This window comes from Jaculus jaculus, chromosome 7, assembly GCF_020740685.1.
Source record: "Jaculus jaculus isolate mJacJac1 chromosome 7, mJacJac1.mat.Y.cur, whole genome shotgun sequence".
Lineage (NCBI taxonomy): Eukaryota > Metazoa > Chordata > Mammalia > Rodentia > Dipodidae > Jaculus > Jaculus jaculus.
The window spans coordinates 125,623,906-125,643,524 of NC_059108.1; the positions used below are offsets into that span (position 1 = coordinate 125,623,906).

Below are 19,619 nucleotides of genomic sequence, written 5' to 3' on the forward strand. Positions count from 1 at the left end.
CCTCTGCAAACGAACTCCAGACGCGTGCGCCCCCTTGTGCATCTGGCTAACGTGGGACCTGGGGAACCGAGCCTCGAACCGGGGTCCTTAGGCTTCACAGGCAAGCGCTTAACCGCTAAGCCATCTCTCCAGCCCAGTAGAATACTTTTTTTTGCAGTTGTGATGTAGAAAACCAGCTCTTTGGAATGACTGGCCAACTGCTATCCAGTGAACTATTTGAGACATTGGTTGTATTTTATTTACTGTATGCCTGGAATTTTTTTTTTTTTTTTAAACAGTAGCTAGAGAAGCAGATCTTATATCATGCTAACATTTTCAAATATGTGTTTGAAACAGATTTGGCAACTGATCGGAAGCTCTTCCGTCTGGTCTCCAATGACTCCTTCATCTCTATTCAGCCTTCCTTGTCCTCTTGTGGACAGGACTTACCAAGGGACTTCAGTGACAAAGTGAGCCTGCCAAGTCACAGCCACCACCACCATGTTGACCAATCACTGTCCAGCGCGTGTGACACAGAAGTGGCTTCTCTTGTACCTTTACACTCACACTCTTACAGGAAAGATCACCGACCACGGGGTGTGCCACGGACTTCAAGCTCTGCTGTGGCTTTTCCTGACACTTCTCTGAATGACTTCCCTCTTTACCAGCAGAGGCGAGGGTTAGATCCAGTCAGTGAGTTAGAATCTTCTAAGCCTCACTCTGGATCCAAAGAGTCTGTGGTGGAAAAGTCTTGTCTGCCCGGGGAATTTCAGCTTGCTGGTGACCTGAAAAGTAGTCATTCTCAGCCCCCCACCAAAGGGGGGAAGAACAAAGCACTAAATGCAGATAAGAGCATGGACAGCTTGCGGAGCTTGAGCACACGGAGTAGCGCGTCCACAGAGAGCTACTGCAGTGGGACTGACCGCGACACCAACAGTACTGTCAGCAGCTATAGAAGTGAGCAGACCAGCTCCACTCACATAGAGAGCATCTTGTCTGAGCATGAGGAGTCTCCTAAAGTGGGAACGAGAAGTGCACAAAAGAAGGAGTGTTGTGCTGACCCAGAAGAGAGGAGTAGCTCTGCCAGTGACCAAAGGACTAGCAGTGACAAGACTGCCCTGGAAGGGAGTACAAATGGTGGAGCTCCAGAAGTCCCAGAGGCTCAGGCCTCCGATGAGCTGGCTGAGCAGAGAGCACTTAGCACCTCTGCCTCTGAAGATGCCAATAAAAACCCACATGCAAATGAGCACGTGGAACCAAAGGACAGGCCCTCGGAGAACACGGCCGAAAGCAAAGAGCCGCCAAGTGAGCAGTCTAGCGTGTCGGTGGATTCCAAGCTTTGTAAAGATGCTGGTGGGAAGCAGAAGGAAGGAGATGTCCGCCCCAAATCCTCCAGCTTAATCCACCGGACAGCCTCTGCCCATAAGTCTGGCAGGAGACGGACAGGAAAGAAACGTGCCAGCAGCTTTGATTCCAGTCGGCACAGGGACTATGTTTCCTTTCGAGGAGTTTCTGGAACCAAGCCACATAGTGCTATATTTTGTCATGATGAGGACTCCAGTGATCAAAGTGACCTGAGTAGAGCATCGAGTGTTCATTCTGCTCACCAGTTCAGCAGTGACAGCTCCTCCAGCACAACGTCTCATTCGTGCCAGTCTCCTGAGGGCAAGTACAGTGCTCTGAAGACCAAACACATTCATAAGGAAAGGGGCACAGACTCTGACCACACACACAGAGCTCACCTGGGTCCTGAGGGATCTGGCAAAAAGCGAGCCACAAGGCGGACTTCCAGCTCAAATAGTGCCAAGACACGTGCCCGAGTGTTGAGCTTGGACAGTGGCACTGTGGCATGTCTGAATGATTCAAACAGGCTCATGGCACCTGAGAGTATGAAGCCCTTAACCACTTCAAAGTCAGATCTTGAGGCCAAAGAGGGAGAGGTGCTAGATGAGCTCTCTTTACTGGGACGTGCTTCCCAGTTAGAGACAGTCACTCGGTCTAGGAATAGTTTGCCAAGCCAGGTTGCCTTTCCTGAAGGGGAAGAGCAGGACACAGTCAGTGGAGGTAAGTAGGCTACAGAGGAGACTTCCCTGAGAGTCACTTTTAAGTTTGGTTCTGTTGGTGAGAACAGTGCTTATGAAAATAAGCTTTCCATTAATATTCCCCTTCAACTGTTAGGAAAAGCTTTCTTCAACTTGGAAAAATATGGTAGTTTTAGGAAAGGCTTTGGAAACATTTGTTCACTTGCCTTATGGAGTATATCAGTTTTTTCTTGATAGCTTCCAGTGTTCTAAGCCAGTTTTGCCAGAAATACCCATCACAACGGCAGAATAGCAATAGCAAATATACAGTTTTATTAGGATATCAGACTCCCTTTAGTCATCTCTTAAATTGTGACTGCCGACCTCCCAGAACAAGATCACCCATCCCACTACATAAACTTTGTCCAGAATCCCTTTAGCTTCTGTGATGTGCTTTGAAAACAAGCTCTTTGTTGTTGTTTTTGGTGGTTTTCTTGGGTTTTATTTCGTAATTCAAGTTTCAAATATTTGTAAGCTTTCATTTTGTTCCATAATTTTATACAGTTCTTAAAGTTTATTAAGTGAGAAGTGAGCTCTGTAGCTTGTGTGAGCATTTTGATAGTGGATGTACAATGCCCCCATGACAATTACGATGTTTTAAAGGGCTTACTTGTTTCAGATTCTGGTGAATTGTGTAAAATTGGAAAGGTGACTGTATTCTGTCAGTGTGTGTTGTTGACCTCTTTATTTTACATTTTTTTAAAACTGCTTTTTCCTGCCAGAATAGTTTGCTTTACTATGTTCTGTTATGAAATCTGCTCTTTGGTTAGGTGCTGAGGAATTGGGTCTTCTATGCCCATTCTCTTTATCTGTGTTTGTATATTTAATGTTCACAGTTACTTGTTGGAGTACTGGTAGTAATATTTATTCAGTCACTTATTTAAAGTTCAGCTGGATTTTTTGTTTATACAAACATTCCTAAATATGTAAATTCATAGTATTTTGAAAGTGCATAATGTGGTAAGTACTCTTGTCTTAGTTTTTGTTTTTCTTTTCTTTTTTTTTTTTTTGGTAAAATTTGTAATAAAGATAAACTTATAATGGGAATGTAAAGAAATGGCCATTAGTACCAAGGAAGAAAATAATGTGTCAAACCTAAATACTGAAAATGAATTGTATCCCAACTGGTTGTTACCATTTGGTGACAATACAGTAATCAGATTCTCTGGAACCTTTGTCCTGGATACCAGTTTTTAAAAATAAAAGATCTGAAGTATATTTACTTATGTTGTAAGTGAACAACAGATATGGTTGAAATGTAAACATAGCAAAATATGTGCAAGACCTTTAGTAAATAAAGCTTCATATATTTAAACTGTCATTTCTCGTCCATAGAAAATGTAGGGTATTCTGGTAACTTTAGAAAGTTACATAGAGTGTTACTTGTTTATACAATTCTGTGACTCGTATAAGTACTCATTTTTCCATATTCCAGCTTTTGTTTTCTTTCGTTAGCATCTTTAAAATATATTTTTATTTTTATTTATTTGAGAGAGAGAGAATGGGCATGCCAGGGCCTCTAGCCATTGCAAATGAACACCAAATGCATGTGCCCACTTGTATCTGGCTTATGTGGGTCCTGGAGAGTTGAACCAGGATCCTTTGGCTTTGCAGACACATACCTTAACCACTAAGCCATCTCTCCAGCCCTTTTGCCAGTATTTTTTTTTAATTTATTATTTATTTATTTGAGAGAGAGAGGGAGAGAAATAGGCAGGTAGAGAGAGAGGGGGAGAGAGAGAGAGAGAGAGAGAGAGAGAGAGAGAGAGAGAGAGAGAAAGAATGGGTGCATCAGGGCCTCAAGCCACCTCAAATGAACTCCAGATGCGTGCACCCCCTGTGCATCTAGCTTATATTGGTCCTGGGAAATTGAACCTGGATCCTTTGGCTTTGCAGGCAAGCACCTTAACCGTGAAGCCATCTCTCTGGCCCATTGCTGTTCCCCCCTCCCCCCGAGGTCGGGTCTCACTCTAACCCAGGCTGGCCTGGAATTCACTCTGTATTCTCAGGGTGGCCTTGAACTCACAGTAATCCTCCTACCTCTGCCTCCCAAATGCTGGGATTAAAGGTGTGTGCCACCACGCCTGGCCATTGCCAGTAGTTTTTAAACCCACAAAATGTTAATAAATAAGTAATAATGAACTCACAATTTTATCTCAACTTTAGTAGAAGAAATGTATGTGGGCAGTTGAAAATCTACCAAGTCAATGAATGGCAAGGGTGTTTTTTTGTTTGTTTGTTTTGTTTTGTTTTGTTTTTCAAGGTAGGGTCTCTCTCTAGCTTAGGCTGACCTGGAGTCTCAGGGTGGCCTCGAACTCACAGTGATCCTCCTACCTCTGACTCCCAAGGGCTGAGATTAAAGGCATGCGCCACCACACCCGGCACCAAGGGTAGTTTTTATTATTTTTTAATATTATTTATTGATTTATTTGACAGAGAAAGAGGGAGGGAGGGAGGGAGATAGAGAGAAAGAATGGGCATGCCAGGGCCTCCAGCGACTACAAACGAACTCCAGATGGGTGTGTGGTCCCTTGTGCATCTGGCTAATGTGGGTCCTGGGGAACTGAACCTGGGTTGGCTTTGCAGGCAAATGCCTTAACCGCTAAGCCATCCCTCCAACCTGGGTGGTTTTTATTTGAACATTGTTGTGTTTAGAATAAGAATACGAACAAGTCACATTTATATGTAATATTTATGTTTTTCATCACAACTAAATATGAGGGTTTTGTTGGGTCATTTGCAATTTTGGAAAATTGGAACTAGTAGAAGGACATTAAAGAAATTCTTACAGAATCTCAAATACTTGTTAAATATATTCGTTTATGTGTTATTTGTTATAATCTTGTTTAGCAATTTAGAAAGATATTTTGGTACTCTCTTTTCTGCCTCACATTCTGTACTCTGAAAAGTGACAACAGTGCATATTGCTATTTGACACACATGTTTGTCATATAAATTTTTAAGCTAGTAAATTTGGAAGCATTGATAAGTTTTCCAACAACTGATTTTACTTTATTTTGTTTTTAAGGTGGGTGCTATAAGTAGTGAGAAGGTATAATTTAGAAAATGTATTTTAAATTACTAAAATAAAATGCTCTGGGATAGAAGTAATTTAGTGACATGGAACATCAGTCTTGGTGTTAGTGTATGGACTGTACTATAGCCATGACATACTCCACATAAGCTTTAGCTCTGTTTTAGAACGAGACAGTAGAGGCACCTATTTCATAGAGTAATTGGAAAGGGGAAAGGAGTTCATAAGATGCTCCAAATGGCACTTAGCACATTGTAAGTGTTTAATAGTGCAGTTATTATCATCAAATAGCACTTCGTTATGCTACAGAAATTTATCCTTTCCTATTTAACCCTGTTAAATCAATGCTGCAAAAGTAACATAGAAGAGAGTAATTACATGTGGAAATAAATGAAAGGGTATCCTAATTATCTTATTGTGTGAAACTTGACAATAGTGAAAATAAAAGTGTTTTATGTAACACTAACTTTAAACTTTTTGGAAAACATCTAATATGTCAAATGAGTGCTCCATCTTATTTTGACAGTAATATGTCATATATCTTCACAATATTCCATTACAAACTTGCTTCTGTCCTCCTTTGTTCTCATCTCCCCTCTTGTCCAGGGTCTTGCCATGCTACCCAAACACCAAGACACATCCGGTCCGCCCTATCCCATTGTTTTCATAGGACTTCTCACCATTAATCAACTAATTTTTTTGAAATCAAATGTTACTGTAATTGTGTATCCTTAGGAAAAAACTTTCAGTTCAAACTAAGACACTTCATTGACTTCTTGTTTTGGACTTCATTTTTCTTTTATAAGGCATATCTCACTGGTGACTTAGTATTTTAAGAATTAAAAAGTACACAATTTAATAGAAGAGTATCCTATGTTTTCTAGGTTGAATTACCTTTAATAAAATCATTTTATTTGGGGTCTTTAAACTTTTTTGCTACCTGGTGCAATACTATTGTTATAGTCCATTTCCTTATATTGGTCATCAGCTCATAAAGAATAGCCATGTGCTTACTTACCATCATATGTACAGTTTTCTACATTTCTTAGCCTATATTTCTCTGAGAAAACTATTTCAAATGTAATATTTGAGCGCTGCCCTGTAAGCAATCCTCTTACATTATTTGTGTGAGGAATTCAAGATAAACTTTTAAAATAATATTCAAAGAAAAGTGAAATATCAATAAGCAGTTTATCAGGATACACGCTACACATGTAACTAGTAGTTCTGTTATTTTATAGGCAAATGTAATAGAACATTGGAAAGAATAGACAGACCACTGAACAGAAAAAAATGTGAATACAAGCTTTTGACACTCATAAATAGGACTTTGGTGTATAATAAACTTGATTTCTGATTTTTTGGAGTACATGTCATGTTAGAAGAAGCCAATTAGTGGGAAAGGTTATATAGAGGCCGAAGCACTGGCAGCATAAGAAATGGGCAGCTTGCCCTACAGGAGGAGTTGTAATAACTACTCAGCAGCATTGTGGGAAATATGATGGAGGACAGCCAGTGAACTTGGTGACAAACCATTCTTATTTTAGTAGCGCTCAGAGACAGAACTTAGCACTGTATCATAATAGAACGCAGTAGTAATATATACATGACTAACCCAAATTTCCTAAGAAAAACCTTAGGTTTCAGCTACACTATCAAGAGTGTTTAGAAGAGTACTCATTAAATACAGTGAGGCAAACTTGGAAAAATAACCTCCCTTCCAGCAATATCTAGAAAAGGGGCATTTTATTGATAACTCAAGTAATGTTTCATTGTACAAATCTCAAAACCAATTCATGCCTCATTGTCAGGTAGGAACACACATCATAGTTTTTTTAAAAAAATATTTATTTATTTATTTATGAGAGAAGAGGTGGAGGGGGAAGAGGGAGAGAATGGGTACTCTAGGTCCTCCAGCCACTGAAAATAAATTCCAGACACATATGCCACCTTGAGCATCTGGCTTACATGAGTACTGGGGAGTCGAACCTGGGTCCTTTGGCTTTGTAGGCAAGCGCCTTAACTGCTGAGCCATTTATGCAGCCCCAATATTGTTTTCTCTAACAGTAGTAAAATTTTGCTTAAAGTCTGCAATGATTACATCTTAATGCAGCCTTTAATTACTGCTTGAATACTCCAGCTGGCCATTAAAGCTGGGCCTCTATTCTTCAGTCATAAAAGAGGTATCAAAACCGTCCAGGCCTGTCTCCCATTTAATTTACAGACTCTCATGGGCTTAGAAGTGTGAAAGTGCTTTGTAAATTTACACTGGTGCCTTTAAATGGTCGCAGAAAGTTTCCTCTTTTGAATATGCCATTGCTTCCAGTGTAATTCTTCACTAATAAATACACATTAGGTTAATCTCCTAAAAACATATGCATAATTTTATATTAATGCACTATTTTGAGAGAAGATTGGATCTTTCCCCTCATCTACGAAAGATTTAAAAAGAGTGGACATACCTCTGGGTGTGGTGGTGGGCTTCTGCATTACCAGCACTTAGTTTGGTGAGGTCAGCCTGAGCTACACGATGCTCTGTCTCCAAATTAAAAAGGGAAGGGGGGGCTGGAGAGATGGCTTAGCAGTTAAGCGCTTGCCTGTGAAGCCTAAGGACCCCGGTTCAAGGCTCGGTTCCCCAGGTCCCACGTTAGCCAGATGCACAAGGGGGCGCACGCGTCTGGAGTTCATTTGCAGAGGCTGGAAGCCCTGGCGCACCCATTCTCTCTCTCTCTATCTGTCTTTCTCTCAGTGTCTGTCACTCTCAAATAAATAAATAAATAAATAATTTTAAAAAAAGGGAAGGGGCACTAGCAATGAAAGCAAGTTATCTTACTGTACCTTTTAGAAACATATGTGAATTAGACTCTAAAGTATCATTAGTTTCTTGTAAGCATCCCATCTATCCAGCTGTATTTCGTTGGTTGCTGGAATTATGGAAAATATCAGTAAGGGCATGATAGTTTTCTTTAACTCACAACAGTTATTAGAACAGAGACTTCCCAAATTTCTGTGAGTGGTGGTCTCTGCTGCATGGAATGAAGAGACAGTCAAAACTATTTGTATAAAATGGATTTTAATGCCTAGACCAAAACACTTCTTTTAGATTATTTTAAGAATTATAATTTTAGGATTTATTTTAGATTTTTTTTTTGCAAAAATATTTGTTTTTTTTCCTCTTATGATAATTTCATTCTTAAGTAAAATAATCTGCTTTGAAGACTATTTTGATTTTTTTTTTTTTTTTTTTGAAACAGAGTCTCACTGTAGCTTAGGCTGGCCTTGAACTCATAGTGATCCCCTAGCTCTGACTCCCAAGTTCTGGGAGTAAAGGCATGTACCACCATGTCCAATTCAATGCATTCTTAATTGTTTACACATGTACTTTATTTTATTTTATTTTCTGGCATGTGGATATACTTGTTTTGTTTTGTTTTGTCACAAAAAAGGCTTAATTTAGTCTTATTGTGGGTAGCCTGGTCTTTTCAGTGGAGTGTTTGATCCTGGTGTTGATGAAGCATTGCCACGGTGAACATTTTGACAGACTTTCCAGTTGTAGTTATATGTACCCTTCCTTTGTGCCAAGGATAATAAGCCTAACTCTCCTTCGGTATTGCTTAGTAGATGCCTGAAGTTCCTTCTTGAAACATTTCCAAGACTGTTAAGGAAATAATTAACGTATTTTGCAGAAAAAAATGTAAATAATGTGTTAACACCACCTCTTTTTTTTTTTTTTTTTTTAAAGAGACTAAAAGACTTTTTGACTGCAAATGGCCAATTGTAGTTTTTGGTGGGTATGTGTGTGTGTAGCACTTAGCTTTTACATAAGAAGAAAAATTCTAAAGAAAACTGACTTCTGTTTCTTTTTTCCTGTTCTCAGCATTTAATGATTATGTGCTACTTTTTCCAAAGAATTTGAATAAGTTTATTTAGTGTATTATCACATGAATTATGTCTGGCTAAGTTTTTCTGTTTGAAACAGAAGAGAGAATGTTTGAAGGTTTCATAAAGAAGTTGACTTGGCTTACAAAATGGATAATTTAAGTAATGGTTTGTAAAAACAGCATGATAGTTTCAACTGTAGAGTGGAAATTTTAAGTATAATGTTCCCAAAATAAATACAAAATTAAGTTATTAATGATTGTCATTCTGTAACCTGAATGTACAAGTACCTAAGAACCATTACAAAGTGTAATTCTTCATCTTAGTTTCATTTCCTCCCTTCACTGCCTTGCTCTCTTTGCTTTGTCTCCTCCCTCATCCCACAGATGCCTGCAGTGCACGTCTTCTCCCTATGTTAGTGGAGATTGCATTTTCATTTTACTGAGGTGATTGTCAGGAGTTGACAGCTGTGCAGTGGTTTCTGTAGGTTGTGGTAACAACACAGCAACCTTTTCTATCTTAGCACTGTTGAATATAGCTTTCTGCTGCAAAGGAAATGTTTGAGTCTGCTTTGTCTAACAATGGCAGCTCCTAACTCCATGCCACTATTGAGTACTTGAATTGTGACTTAGGAATATCAAAAACTGAATTTTCAGTTCTCACCAATACAAATTTAAATGTCCACTATGGCTGGTAGTAGCTAGTAACTTGGATAGCACCATTGTAGTTGACTAGATTTAATCAACATCATTGTTTTCACTGGGCATGAATAATTTTTGTATACATGAGCTTTTGTCCCATAAATAACATCGTTATCACATTTGAAGGAATTTTGTATTTAGAATGTTTGTGCACTAACTTGTTTTTACTTCCTTCATATTTAGCATCAGACTGTGTTTCTTATATTCAGAAGGTCCCAGAATGCTAAAATCACTTGGTGATAGCAGTGATTTTACGCTCAAAAGGATGAAAATCACATTTCATCTTGTTGTGGAAACCCAGATTGGTCACCTAGTGTGGTTTTATAAACTTTGTGTCATTCTAACAAGGCACTGTTGTGGTATGATCATTGCTGTATGCTAGGTTTTGAGTTGTACTTTATTGCTTCTGGAGTAAGCTGCCTTTTCATAAATTTTATTGATATTTGTTTCCTGATGTTGAGGTTAAGGCCAAGACCTTGATATTTGTAAGTAAAATGTGATGGTAGCAAAGCACTTAATGTTTAAGATATTTTAATGCTGTTTTTGAATATTTAGCGAGCTAGCTATGTAAACCCACAGTTGGGGGCAAAATTTTGGCATAGGGTATTGTGAGATAAACTCGCTACCTGACCCTTGGCATCTACAGTGAATAGTCCTTGATTTAGGATGTTCCAAATGACATCAACGTGATGATGGTATAGAAGTGATGTGTGTGATATGTGTTCGGTAGAAACTACTTCCAATATTGAATTTGAACCTTTCCCAGGGGAGTCTTAGCAGTACAGTTCTCTGTGAGTGTTGGTCAGCAGCACTGCCCAGCTCCCACTTGGCTGTTCAGTGACAAGGGAAATGCCCAGTACTCCTCTGTACACTTGTCACTAAACTGTGATGTCTGGTGGGCTGGAGGTACTAACTGTATTTTTGACTTCTGACCTTTCCAATGTGTGATGGTTTTATCAGGGTGACCATGAGTCAAGCAGCACCTGCACTGTTTGTGCTGCTTTTTCCATACCCATTAGTAGAAATAATTTAATTAAAGGGAGGATGGAGGTGTTTAGCAAAAGGTCTAAAGCATCAGAGATCTCAAAGTAGAAAGAAGATGAAGTCAGCTCAAACATTTGTCAGAGACCAATTGACTTTGAATAAATGGTACATACTTTTTGTGTGTTCCCTAATGTAATAGACATGCTAAAAAAAAAAAAGTCTGGAGTAAGTTGACAAGCTCCCTTTACCCGCAAGGGGGGATGTCCAGAGAAAGACAGGCTCAGCTGCTATTTTCATCTCTGACCTAGGCTCCTGTTTGACCTAAGTCTGTCTTGATGCAGCAGCACAGGCCAGCGAGGAGGCAGTGGCATTTCGCCGTGAACGCAGCACATTTAGGCGCCAGGCAGTACGGCGCCGGCACAATGCAGGGAGTAACCCTACCCCTCCTACCTTGCTCATCGGATCACCCCTAAGGTATGGCATTTTAACATTCCACCAAGTTTAGCATGCATGCAGCAGATCTTCTCACTTCTTCCATCACACCCAGGAAAACATTGGAAGAACTTTGCTTTGCTTTGCCACTTTGCGTTTCTCTTCTCTACATCTCCTCTCTTTCCGCTTCCTCTGCATGTGACCGTGAGCCCGTTGCATCGTGCATGCCTTGTGTTGCACTGTCTCAACAAAATGATCAGATTGATTTTGCCAGTTTTCAATTGCAGAATCACTTGAGCAGCTACAGAGGTGAAAACAATAGGCCTTAAGTGAGCTTTCCTTCACTTTTACTTCGAACTAATAATGTAACATCTTTTTCAACATCTTTGACAATGTTTAATATGAACAGTTATGGGACCAAGTGGTGGGCTTGTTGAGAAACTTGACCTCACCTTGACAAGTTGGTTTATTTCATGTCACGAAAACATGACATTTTATTTTATATTGCATAAAAACCTACTGTCTTTTGTTTCACAACCATCAGGACCTAGTAAATGACACAAAAGTAAAATATTTATGTAAACTATGATCCGCTGGATATTTCTATACACACACACACACATGTTGAAATTTTTAACCCCTGTAGTGTATGTAAAACATTTTAAAGAAAATACCCACTTATGATTTTAGAGATAATTTTCCATTAATTGCATCAAATCTAGAGTCTATGTCTGAAATTAGAAATGTAAAGATCTCTTGAAAATTTTTTGCCTTATTTTATACAGACCAATATAAACGTGAATGCATGTGCTTGCTTAAGCAATGCATATATTGTACAGTGTGCTTTTGTTAATCTCTGGGCCCCCAGAACACCATTTTATAAGTTACGTATCTTCAGAAGAAAAACATTAGCATCTGTTGAGTACATGGTTGGTTAGAAGAGATAAACTCTCCTTTCCTTTTAAAAACTGTGTTCTTGAGAATAACAAAATCATGTTTTTAGAAGATATTTCATTTTATATTCCCCTGAGATTTAAGACTTGCTATTTTTCATGATTGCCAGAAATTTCATCATAGGTCATGTTCCTAACTCCTTCAATGTACATAGTTTTCATTAAGTTTGTTTATGTTACACCAATATTTTAATATAAAATTAGGAATGTCCTCAATTTACTTAAAAGTATTTGTCCTAGAACTTTTTTTTCTTTTTTTTTTTTTTTTTTGAGCTCTCCTCTTATTTCCTTTTTGCCTTCTTTCCTTCCCTGCCTGTAGGACTTTTCTTTCTGCTCATGGATTTGGAAAATGCTCCCAACATGCAGAAAGAACCGAGCATTTCATTTCCTTATTCTGTTTTGTTTCTCACCTCTTTTTGCCTCCTGAGTAATACTTGCTTTCCTGCTTTCTCCCATTTTTGTGATTTTAAAACATTTGAAATCTGGTTTTAGACTTGAAATATCCTTTCATTCTTCACCATGAATGAGTTTTCTGAGTCTTAGCAAACAAATATATTCAGATTAGTTTTTTTCTTTTCCGGGTACAATACTAGAATTATTGTTCTGACTCCAGCCAGTCACATAGCATCTCTCCATCTATTTTATGATTTTAATATCACATCTTGGAAATGGTGCCAACTTATATATTTAAAGGGCTCACATTTGACTTTTTGGAAAATGATCTAGCAATCAGCATACAGTTTTTGTTGAGATTCTAGATATTGTCAGAACTTGTTTTTCATGTTTCCTAAGCAGACCTTGTTATGAATGATATCAAATAAAGTTTAGCTGTGGAGTTAGGAAAAATAACAACGTATTAAAATCATCTTTGTAATTGTACAAATATTTAGAAGACGTGTATTGGTGTTTTTCAGCATGAACTACTGCATGATAACTTTTGTATATAGTGTAGAAAGATCGTTTAAAATTTGGAATTTTCATCAAAAGAGAATAGAGGACTGGAGAGATGGCTTAGTGGTTAAGACACTTGCTTGTGAAGCCTAAGGATCCAGGTTCAACTCCCCAGTACCCACATAAGCCAGATACACAAGATGATGCATGCACACAGTTGGCACATGCGCCCCAAGGTGGTGCACACATCTGGAGTTCATTAAAAAAAGAATAGAATATATGTGGCAGGACTTTCATTACAAATGCGACATAAATGCTAGTAAAATATCTCATGTATTCATAAGGGTCTCCTGTATTCATAAGGGATATTTTCTAAGATACCCCCACCAGTGAATTCCTGAAATTGAGACTAGTATAGACCCCTGTATAAATACTGGTAATACAATTTGATTTATAAACTCAACACAATAAATTAACAATAGCGATCATAATAAAATAGAGTAGTTATAACAATATAATGAAAGGTCTTCAAAACTTAACAAACTTTTTTTCTGAAAATTTTGATATTTTCAGATTTTTGTTAACATAGGTGATTAGCACTACAGAAAGCAGTTATAACCTTGAATATTATTGTATGCCTTAGTGAATAAGTAACTGACCATAAGCAGCATAGTAAAATATGCTTAAGGATTAGAGTAGTCGGGTGTGGTGGCACATGCCTTTAATCCCAGCACTTGGGAGGCAAAGGTAGGAGGATCACTATGAGTTCAAGGCCACCCTGAGACTACATAATGAATTCCAGGTCAGCCTGGGCTAAAGTGAGACCCTACCTCCAAAAAGCAAAAAAAAAAAAAAAAGGGGGTGGGGTGGGGTGAATCATCAGTTTTTAATTTTTTTAAAAATATGCTTATAAGAATAAAATCTTTTGGAATTAAGTTTCTTTTTTTTTTAAGGTTACATTAGCCTGGGGTAGGTTTTATAGGCTCTAGGTTATTCTTTCTAGTTACTCAAGCTAAAAACAAAAATACTATATTTTTTCAAGATTATAAATATTAAGAGTTATATGTCTACCACTGTAAATGTCACATGATTAATTAGTAGACTAGAAAAGTGAAATCATTTGTATTTTGGTGAAGGGAAAAATAGTTTGAGTGTACTCTAGATTTATTTTTTTAAATATGAGATTGGCCAGGCATGTTTACTCAAGTCTATAATCCTAGCACTGGGAAAACTGAGGTAGGAGGATCCCTGAGTCTGAGACCAGTCTGGGTTATGAAGTTTGACTTGGCTAGAGTGAGACCCTTCCCTTAAAAACAAAACAAACAAAAAATAGCAACAACAAAAAAAATAGCCTGCCTTAAAAGATCCTTTGTAGGGTCATAGTCATACTTGAGAGTCCATGATTAAACAATATAGGGATCATTATGTGCTCAGAGATTCACGCATCAACCTTTTGTTTCTGTGCTTTGTCCAAGATGCTCTTTTCTCTGAGCTCTGAAGACTCGTGGGACTAATGGAACCCACACTCTTCACAGTTTAGTTGAGGAGTCACATGCAAAGGTAGTTGGCAGTCTCAGGCATCTCTCTCATTATTTTTTGTTTGTTTGTTTTTTGTTTTTGAAGTAGGATCTCACTCTAGCTCAGGCTGACCTGGAACTCACTATGTAGTCTCAGGCTGGCCTTGAACTCACAGCAATCCTCCTACCTCTGCCTCCCATGTTCTGGGATTAAAGGTGTGAACCATCATGCCCGACTCAGGCATCTCTTAAATTGTACAGAAGAAGGAAGGACCAAGACCAACTATGGTTGTACTATTTAAATTAGGAATGTTGGGGCCGCGGAGATGGCTCAGTGGTTAAAGTCACTTGCTTGCAAAGCCTGGCAGCTGGGTTCATTTACCCCAAGACTTGTGTAAAGTCAGACACACAAAGTGGTGCATGTGTTTGGAATTCATTTGCAGTGGCAGGAGGCCCATACTTTTCTCTCTGTCAAATGAATAGATAAAGATTAATTTGTATGATTGCATGTCAGTGGTGCTAGTGATAGCTAGTGATATATTTCTGCCTTTCTTTTTTTCTGTGTAATGTTTGCTACTGTAAAAGAGAAGTATTTGTGCCAGTTATTAGTTTAAAATAAAATGCAACCCTTCAGGAATGTTTTCTAACAATTTGTACTAAAATGAATGCTTTCTGTGTTTCTCCTGAATAGTTTAGAAAACAGGAATTCAAGGAATGTAAACATCTTATTAATAAAAACTTAGCATTTATAATTGTAGATTTTGGCTAATTTTATCCATTTATCCTAGAGTGATTTTCATGCACTGCCTAATATTTTGAGAACATTTTGTATGTGTGAATATGCATTGTGCATTTCTGGTTTGAAGATTAGTGTGTATGCTTAAATATATTCACGTTGATAGGACTAACCACAATATAATTAAGTATAATTAATTAAGTGGTTAAGTGGAAAAATGATAGAAAATTTTGTTGAATATAGAATTTTTTGTTTGAGTATAAACTTTTCTCAAAGTGTACAGTATTTGCGCTGGAACCTTTTCCTCACTATTTTCTTTTGTTTCTTTTGAATTTTTTTCATTTTTATAAGGTTTATAGATAAGTTTAGATAGCTTCTGAGGAAGAAAAAAACAGATCAGTTATATATGCATAAAATATCACAGCTTACTATTCCTATTTGTTCCAAGTTCATTGCTTTTTTTTCTTCTTCAAATTTTTCAGTGCTGGGAACTGAACCCAGGGCCTGATACTTGCTAATTAAAAGCTCTGCCAGTGAGCTACATCACCAGACTCTCAAGATCATCTCTTGGTTAATATTTGTTGTACAAATAGTGTAGTCTAAAGAAATTATCACACACATTTGTATAGTCATGGCTATAAAGTATGATGAACAAGTCAAAACTTTGTTGTAGACTTACTTTTCTCATGTTATAGGCATTCCTATACTCTGCTTAGAATGTGCGACTGTACACTTTTCAGTGGTTCTGAAACAAGCCTGAAAATTGAATGTTTTGGTTAATAGCACTTCCTGTGATGGTAGAAATATTTTATAATTTACACTGTTCAATACGATAGTAACCACTAGCTGCTGTTCCTACTTGCTATAGTGAAATGTAGTTGGCATGAATAAAGAAATAAAAATTAATTTATTCCACAGCTACTATATAAAGCAGAGGATCCTATTGCCGTAGCTTATAAGCTAAGTAACATCTATAGTGTTTTCTACTTAGCTTTTGTAGGTTTTTATTTCATTGTCTAATGCCAGAGGGGTTTTTTTTTTTTAACTAAGCACTAAAGAAACCATTACATTGAACTCAGAGGATTGGAAACAAGTTAATATTCATTAAAAATAATAAATAAGGCTACCCTGGCTAACATTCTTCTTGTTCTAGAAGTCTAGTAATTTTAGTTACAGTTTCTGGAACTGGTCAGAGTAAACTCAGTTGACTGAAGTGCTATTTGAACATTGTATATAGAATGATGACTAATAGTTAATATGAATTTTTTCTGAGTTTTATCAGCTTAAATTTGGGTAAAGTATACTGAGAACATTGAAATTTATATTAGCTTTAATAAAGTTATAAAAATATAAAATGAGGTAATCTGGAAAAGTTAGTTTTTAAAAAATATTTTACTTTTATTTATTTATTTGAGAGAGAGATGCAGAAATAGGTAGATGGAGAGAGAATGGAGATGCCTGTGACCCCTTGTGCATCTGGCTTACAGTGGGTTCTGGGGAATCAAACTTGGGACCTTTGACTTTGTAGGCAAGTGCCTTAACCAGCCCTTAGAAAAGTTAGTTTTAATGCCGGGCATGGTGGCACACACCTTTAATCCCAGCACTTGGGAGGCAGAGGTAGGAGGATCGCCAATGAGTTCAAGGCCACCCTGAGACTATAGAGTTAACTCCAGGTCAGCCTGAACCAGAGTGAGACCCTACCTTGGAAAACCAAAATAAATAAATAAATAAATAAATATAAATAAGAAAAGTTAGTTTTATAAATAATGTGGATCCTTGTTAATAAGAGTACAATAGTGATTGGAAAAGGAGATCAGAAAATTTACTTTGGGAGTCTTTACCACTTAGCATATAAATGTCATGTGTAGCCTTCCTTATGGATGTTTTTATAAGCAGTACTTGCTATTAATTTTCTTTTTTTTAAATTTTTTTGTTCATTTTTATTTATTTATTTGAGAGTGACAGAGAGAGAAAGAGGCAGGGAGAGAGAGAGAAAGAGAGAGAATGGGCACACCAGGACTTCCAGCCACTGCAAACGAACTCCAGATGCGTGTGCCCCCTTGTGCATCTGGATAATGTGGGTCCTGGGGACCTGAGCCTCGAACCGGGGTCCTTAGGCTTCACAGGCAAGTGCTATACCGCTAAACCATCTCTCCAGCCCTTGATATTAATTTTCTATCACTGCTCCAGTGGCCATTTGCGTTTCACTTGGTTGAGTCAGGTTTTCTGGTTCTCTTGCATGAGTTTATGTTTTTCCTTTGATTAAAAATTGTCATTTTGGTTGCATTTGATAGATTCTTTGGGTTTCAAGTATGTAGAGACTTTCTCTTACTGTGAATTTGAGATTTCAGAATATTTGAAAGAAAATTCTTTGATTATTAAAGGTAATATTTTGTAAAAGAGCATGTTTAACTGAAAATCAAGTTTATCTGTTGCAGGCCCGCTCTGAGCCAAATAGGCTAAATGTATCCACAGTTCTCTGCTCTCTGTTTGTAGAGTTTGTGGCTTAAACTAGAAGAAAATTGCAGATTGACTAGTTTCCGTCTGTATGAAATATTTTGTGTTGCATCTATATTAAATTCACTCTTCACCATGAGTCAGATTGATAAAGGCCAGAACAAGTGTAATCTCTATGATTTTACCAAGTGTGTTGGCTCTTTCTTAGGTTATACTGCGAAAGTGTCATTTTGCAATCAGTGTTCTACATTGATTTCATTCTAGCTGTTGTTTTCTCTTTTCTTCCCTGTAATGTCTTCCCAATCCATGTTCTCTCCTAGCCTTCAAGATGGTCAGCAAGGCCAGCAGTCCACAGCGCAGGTCAAAGTCCAGTCCCGTCCCCCTTCCCAGGCTGCAGTGCTCAGTGCTAGTGCCTCCTTGCTGGTGAGAAATGGGAGTGTCCACTTAGAAGCATCACATGACAATGCGTCTGCTGTAGGCGGTAGCAGTGTGCACGATGAACTTGGTATGCAGGCCTTATGTAACCTTGCTGGTACGAAACGTTAATGCCACAGCTAATGGGTGACAGTGATTGCTGTGCTTTTGAGACAGCCCTATTTTGGAACTGTGCATAGGAACACTGTTTATTTATATAGGATCTACCCTGTGTGTAAGAAAACTTCTGTTTCTCTGGTCTTTATTCTGCTTCTTCCTTTGGCACATATCTGTACTGCTAGGCAGGTAATATATTCATAAATGTTCATACTGCAATATTCTGTTAAGGTAATTTGTACAGTTCTGTTATTCCTAAGCATTTGTACCATGTGGAAAATGTAGATTTTTTCAAAAGGGATTTTTGACTAAGCCTCAGCTTTTTGAATTGAGTGTGCTATATGTAAGAAAGGCGAAAGTGCTTTCTAATGGTCTATTACTATATAGTCTTTATTTTGAAGCACTCTTCAATTACATGTCCATCACTTATATGATTTATTATAATTCTAAATGCAGCATTCTGAGTACATCATGGCTCTCTACTAATAACTAATAATAACTATATAAAGTTTTTTTTCTTGTAATATACATGTAAATATGCTCACTAAATAGTTCTCAGATATATTTTATATTTGAGAACCTAAATAATACAAATACAAATTACATGATTTGTACATTAAGATCAATGAAGTTTTTTCTTTTTCTCTCGAAGTAGGGTCTCACTCTAGCTCAGGCTGACCTGAAATTCACTGTTAAGTCTCAGGGTGGCCTCGAACTCACATTAATCCTCCTACCTCTGCCTCCCGAGTGCTGGGATTAAAGGCATGCACCACCACACCCAGCTCAATGTCAGTTTTATACTATAAATTCTATTTCTTTATATGTTCCAGGTCTCTAGTGCTCACAGTGCAGATAAATTTAGTGAAGAAAATTTTGTTATTCAGAAATTTACTTCTAAGCATTTTACTCATTGGGACTTTATTGATATTATAATGGCTTTTCTCTTTGAAGATACTATGACAGTCCAATTTATGCTTTAGCTGAAAGGATATGTGATATGCTAATGATTCCCTGACTATTTCCATTTTGTAAAAATTTAGTTATGAATGCATTAATAAATATGCAGATGTACAAATTTCACAGACTGGTCACCTAAGATATTTATAACATGACCGACCATATTTGGTAAATACTAAATAAAATGAGAAAATAGTAAATCACTTTAATTTTTCCCCTTTTACTTTTTAAATTTTATTTTTATTTTTTTAATTTTTATTAGCATTTTCCAAGATTATAAAAAAATCCCATGTTAATTCCCTCCCCCCACACTTTCTCCTTTGAAATTCCATTCTCCATCATAAATCACTTTAATTTTAAGTTGAGAGTGTTTTTGCTTTTCCATTTGTAATTTGGAGAGGTAAGAATTTTCTTGAGGCTACTTGAGAGAGAAAGGTAGAATTTAACATAGTTAAATTTTAGTTGTAGGTGATTCTTCTTAGATGCA

At 37.5% G+C, this 19,619-nt stretch overlaps 1 protein-coding gene across 4 annotated transcripts in view; it reads left to right on the top strand.

The window, feature by feature from the left end:
* The window catches only part of Pcnx1 (pecanex 1), a 168,365-nt gene that overhangs the window by 71,238 nt on the left and 77,508 nt on the right, over nucleotides 1-19,619 (top strand). For 2 of the 4 annotated variants that reach the window (XM_045154648.1, XM_045154651.1), the window contains 3 exons: nucleotides 337-2,043; nucleotides 11,000-11,132; nucleotides 17,965-18,149. In XM_045154648.1, coding sequence (XP_045010583.1) covers nucleotides 337-2,043; nucleotides 11,000-11,132; nucleotides 17,965-18,149 — 2,025 coding nt within the window. The remainder of the gene's footprint in view (nucleotides 1-336; nucleotides 2,044-10,999; nucleotides 11,133-17,964; nucleotides 18,150-19,619) is intronic. The other 2 variants (XM_045154649.1, XM_045154650.1) reach the window with 2 other exon arrangements.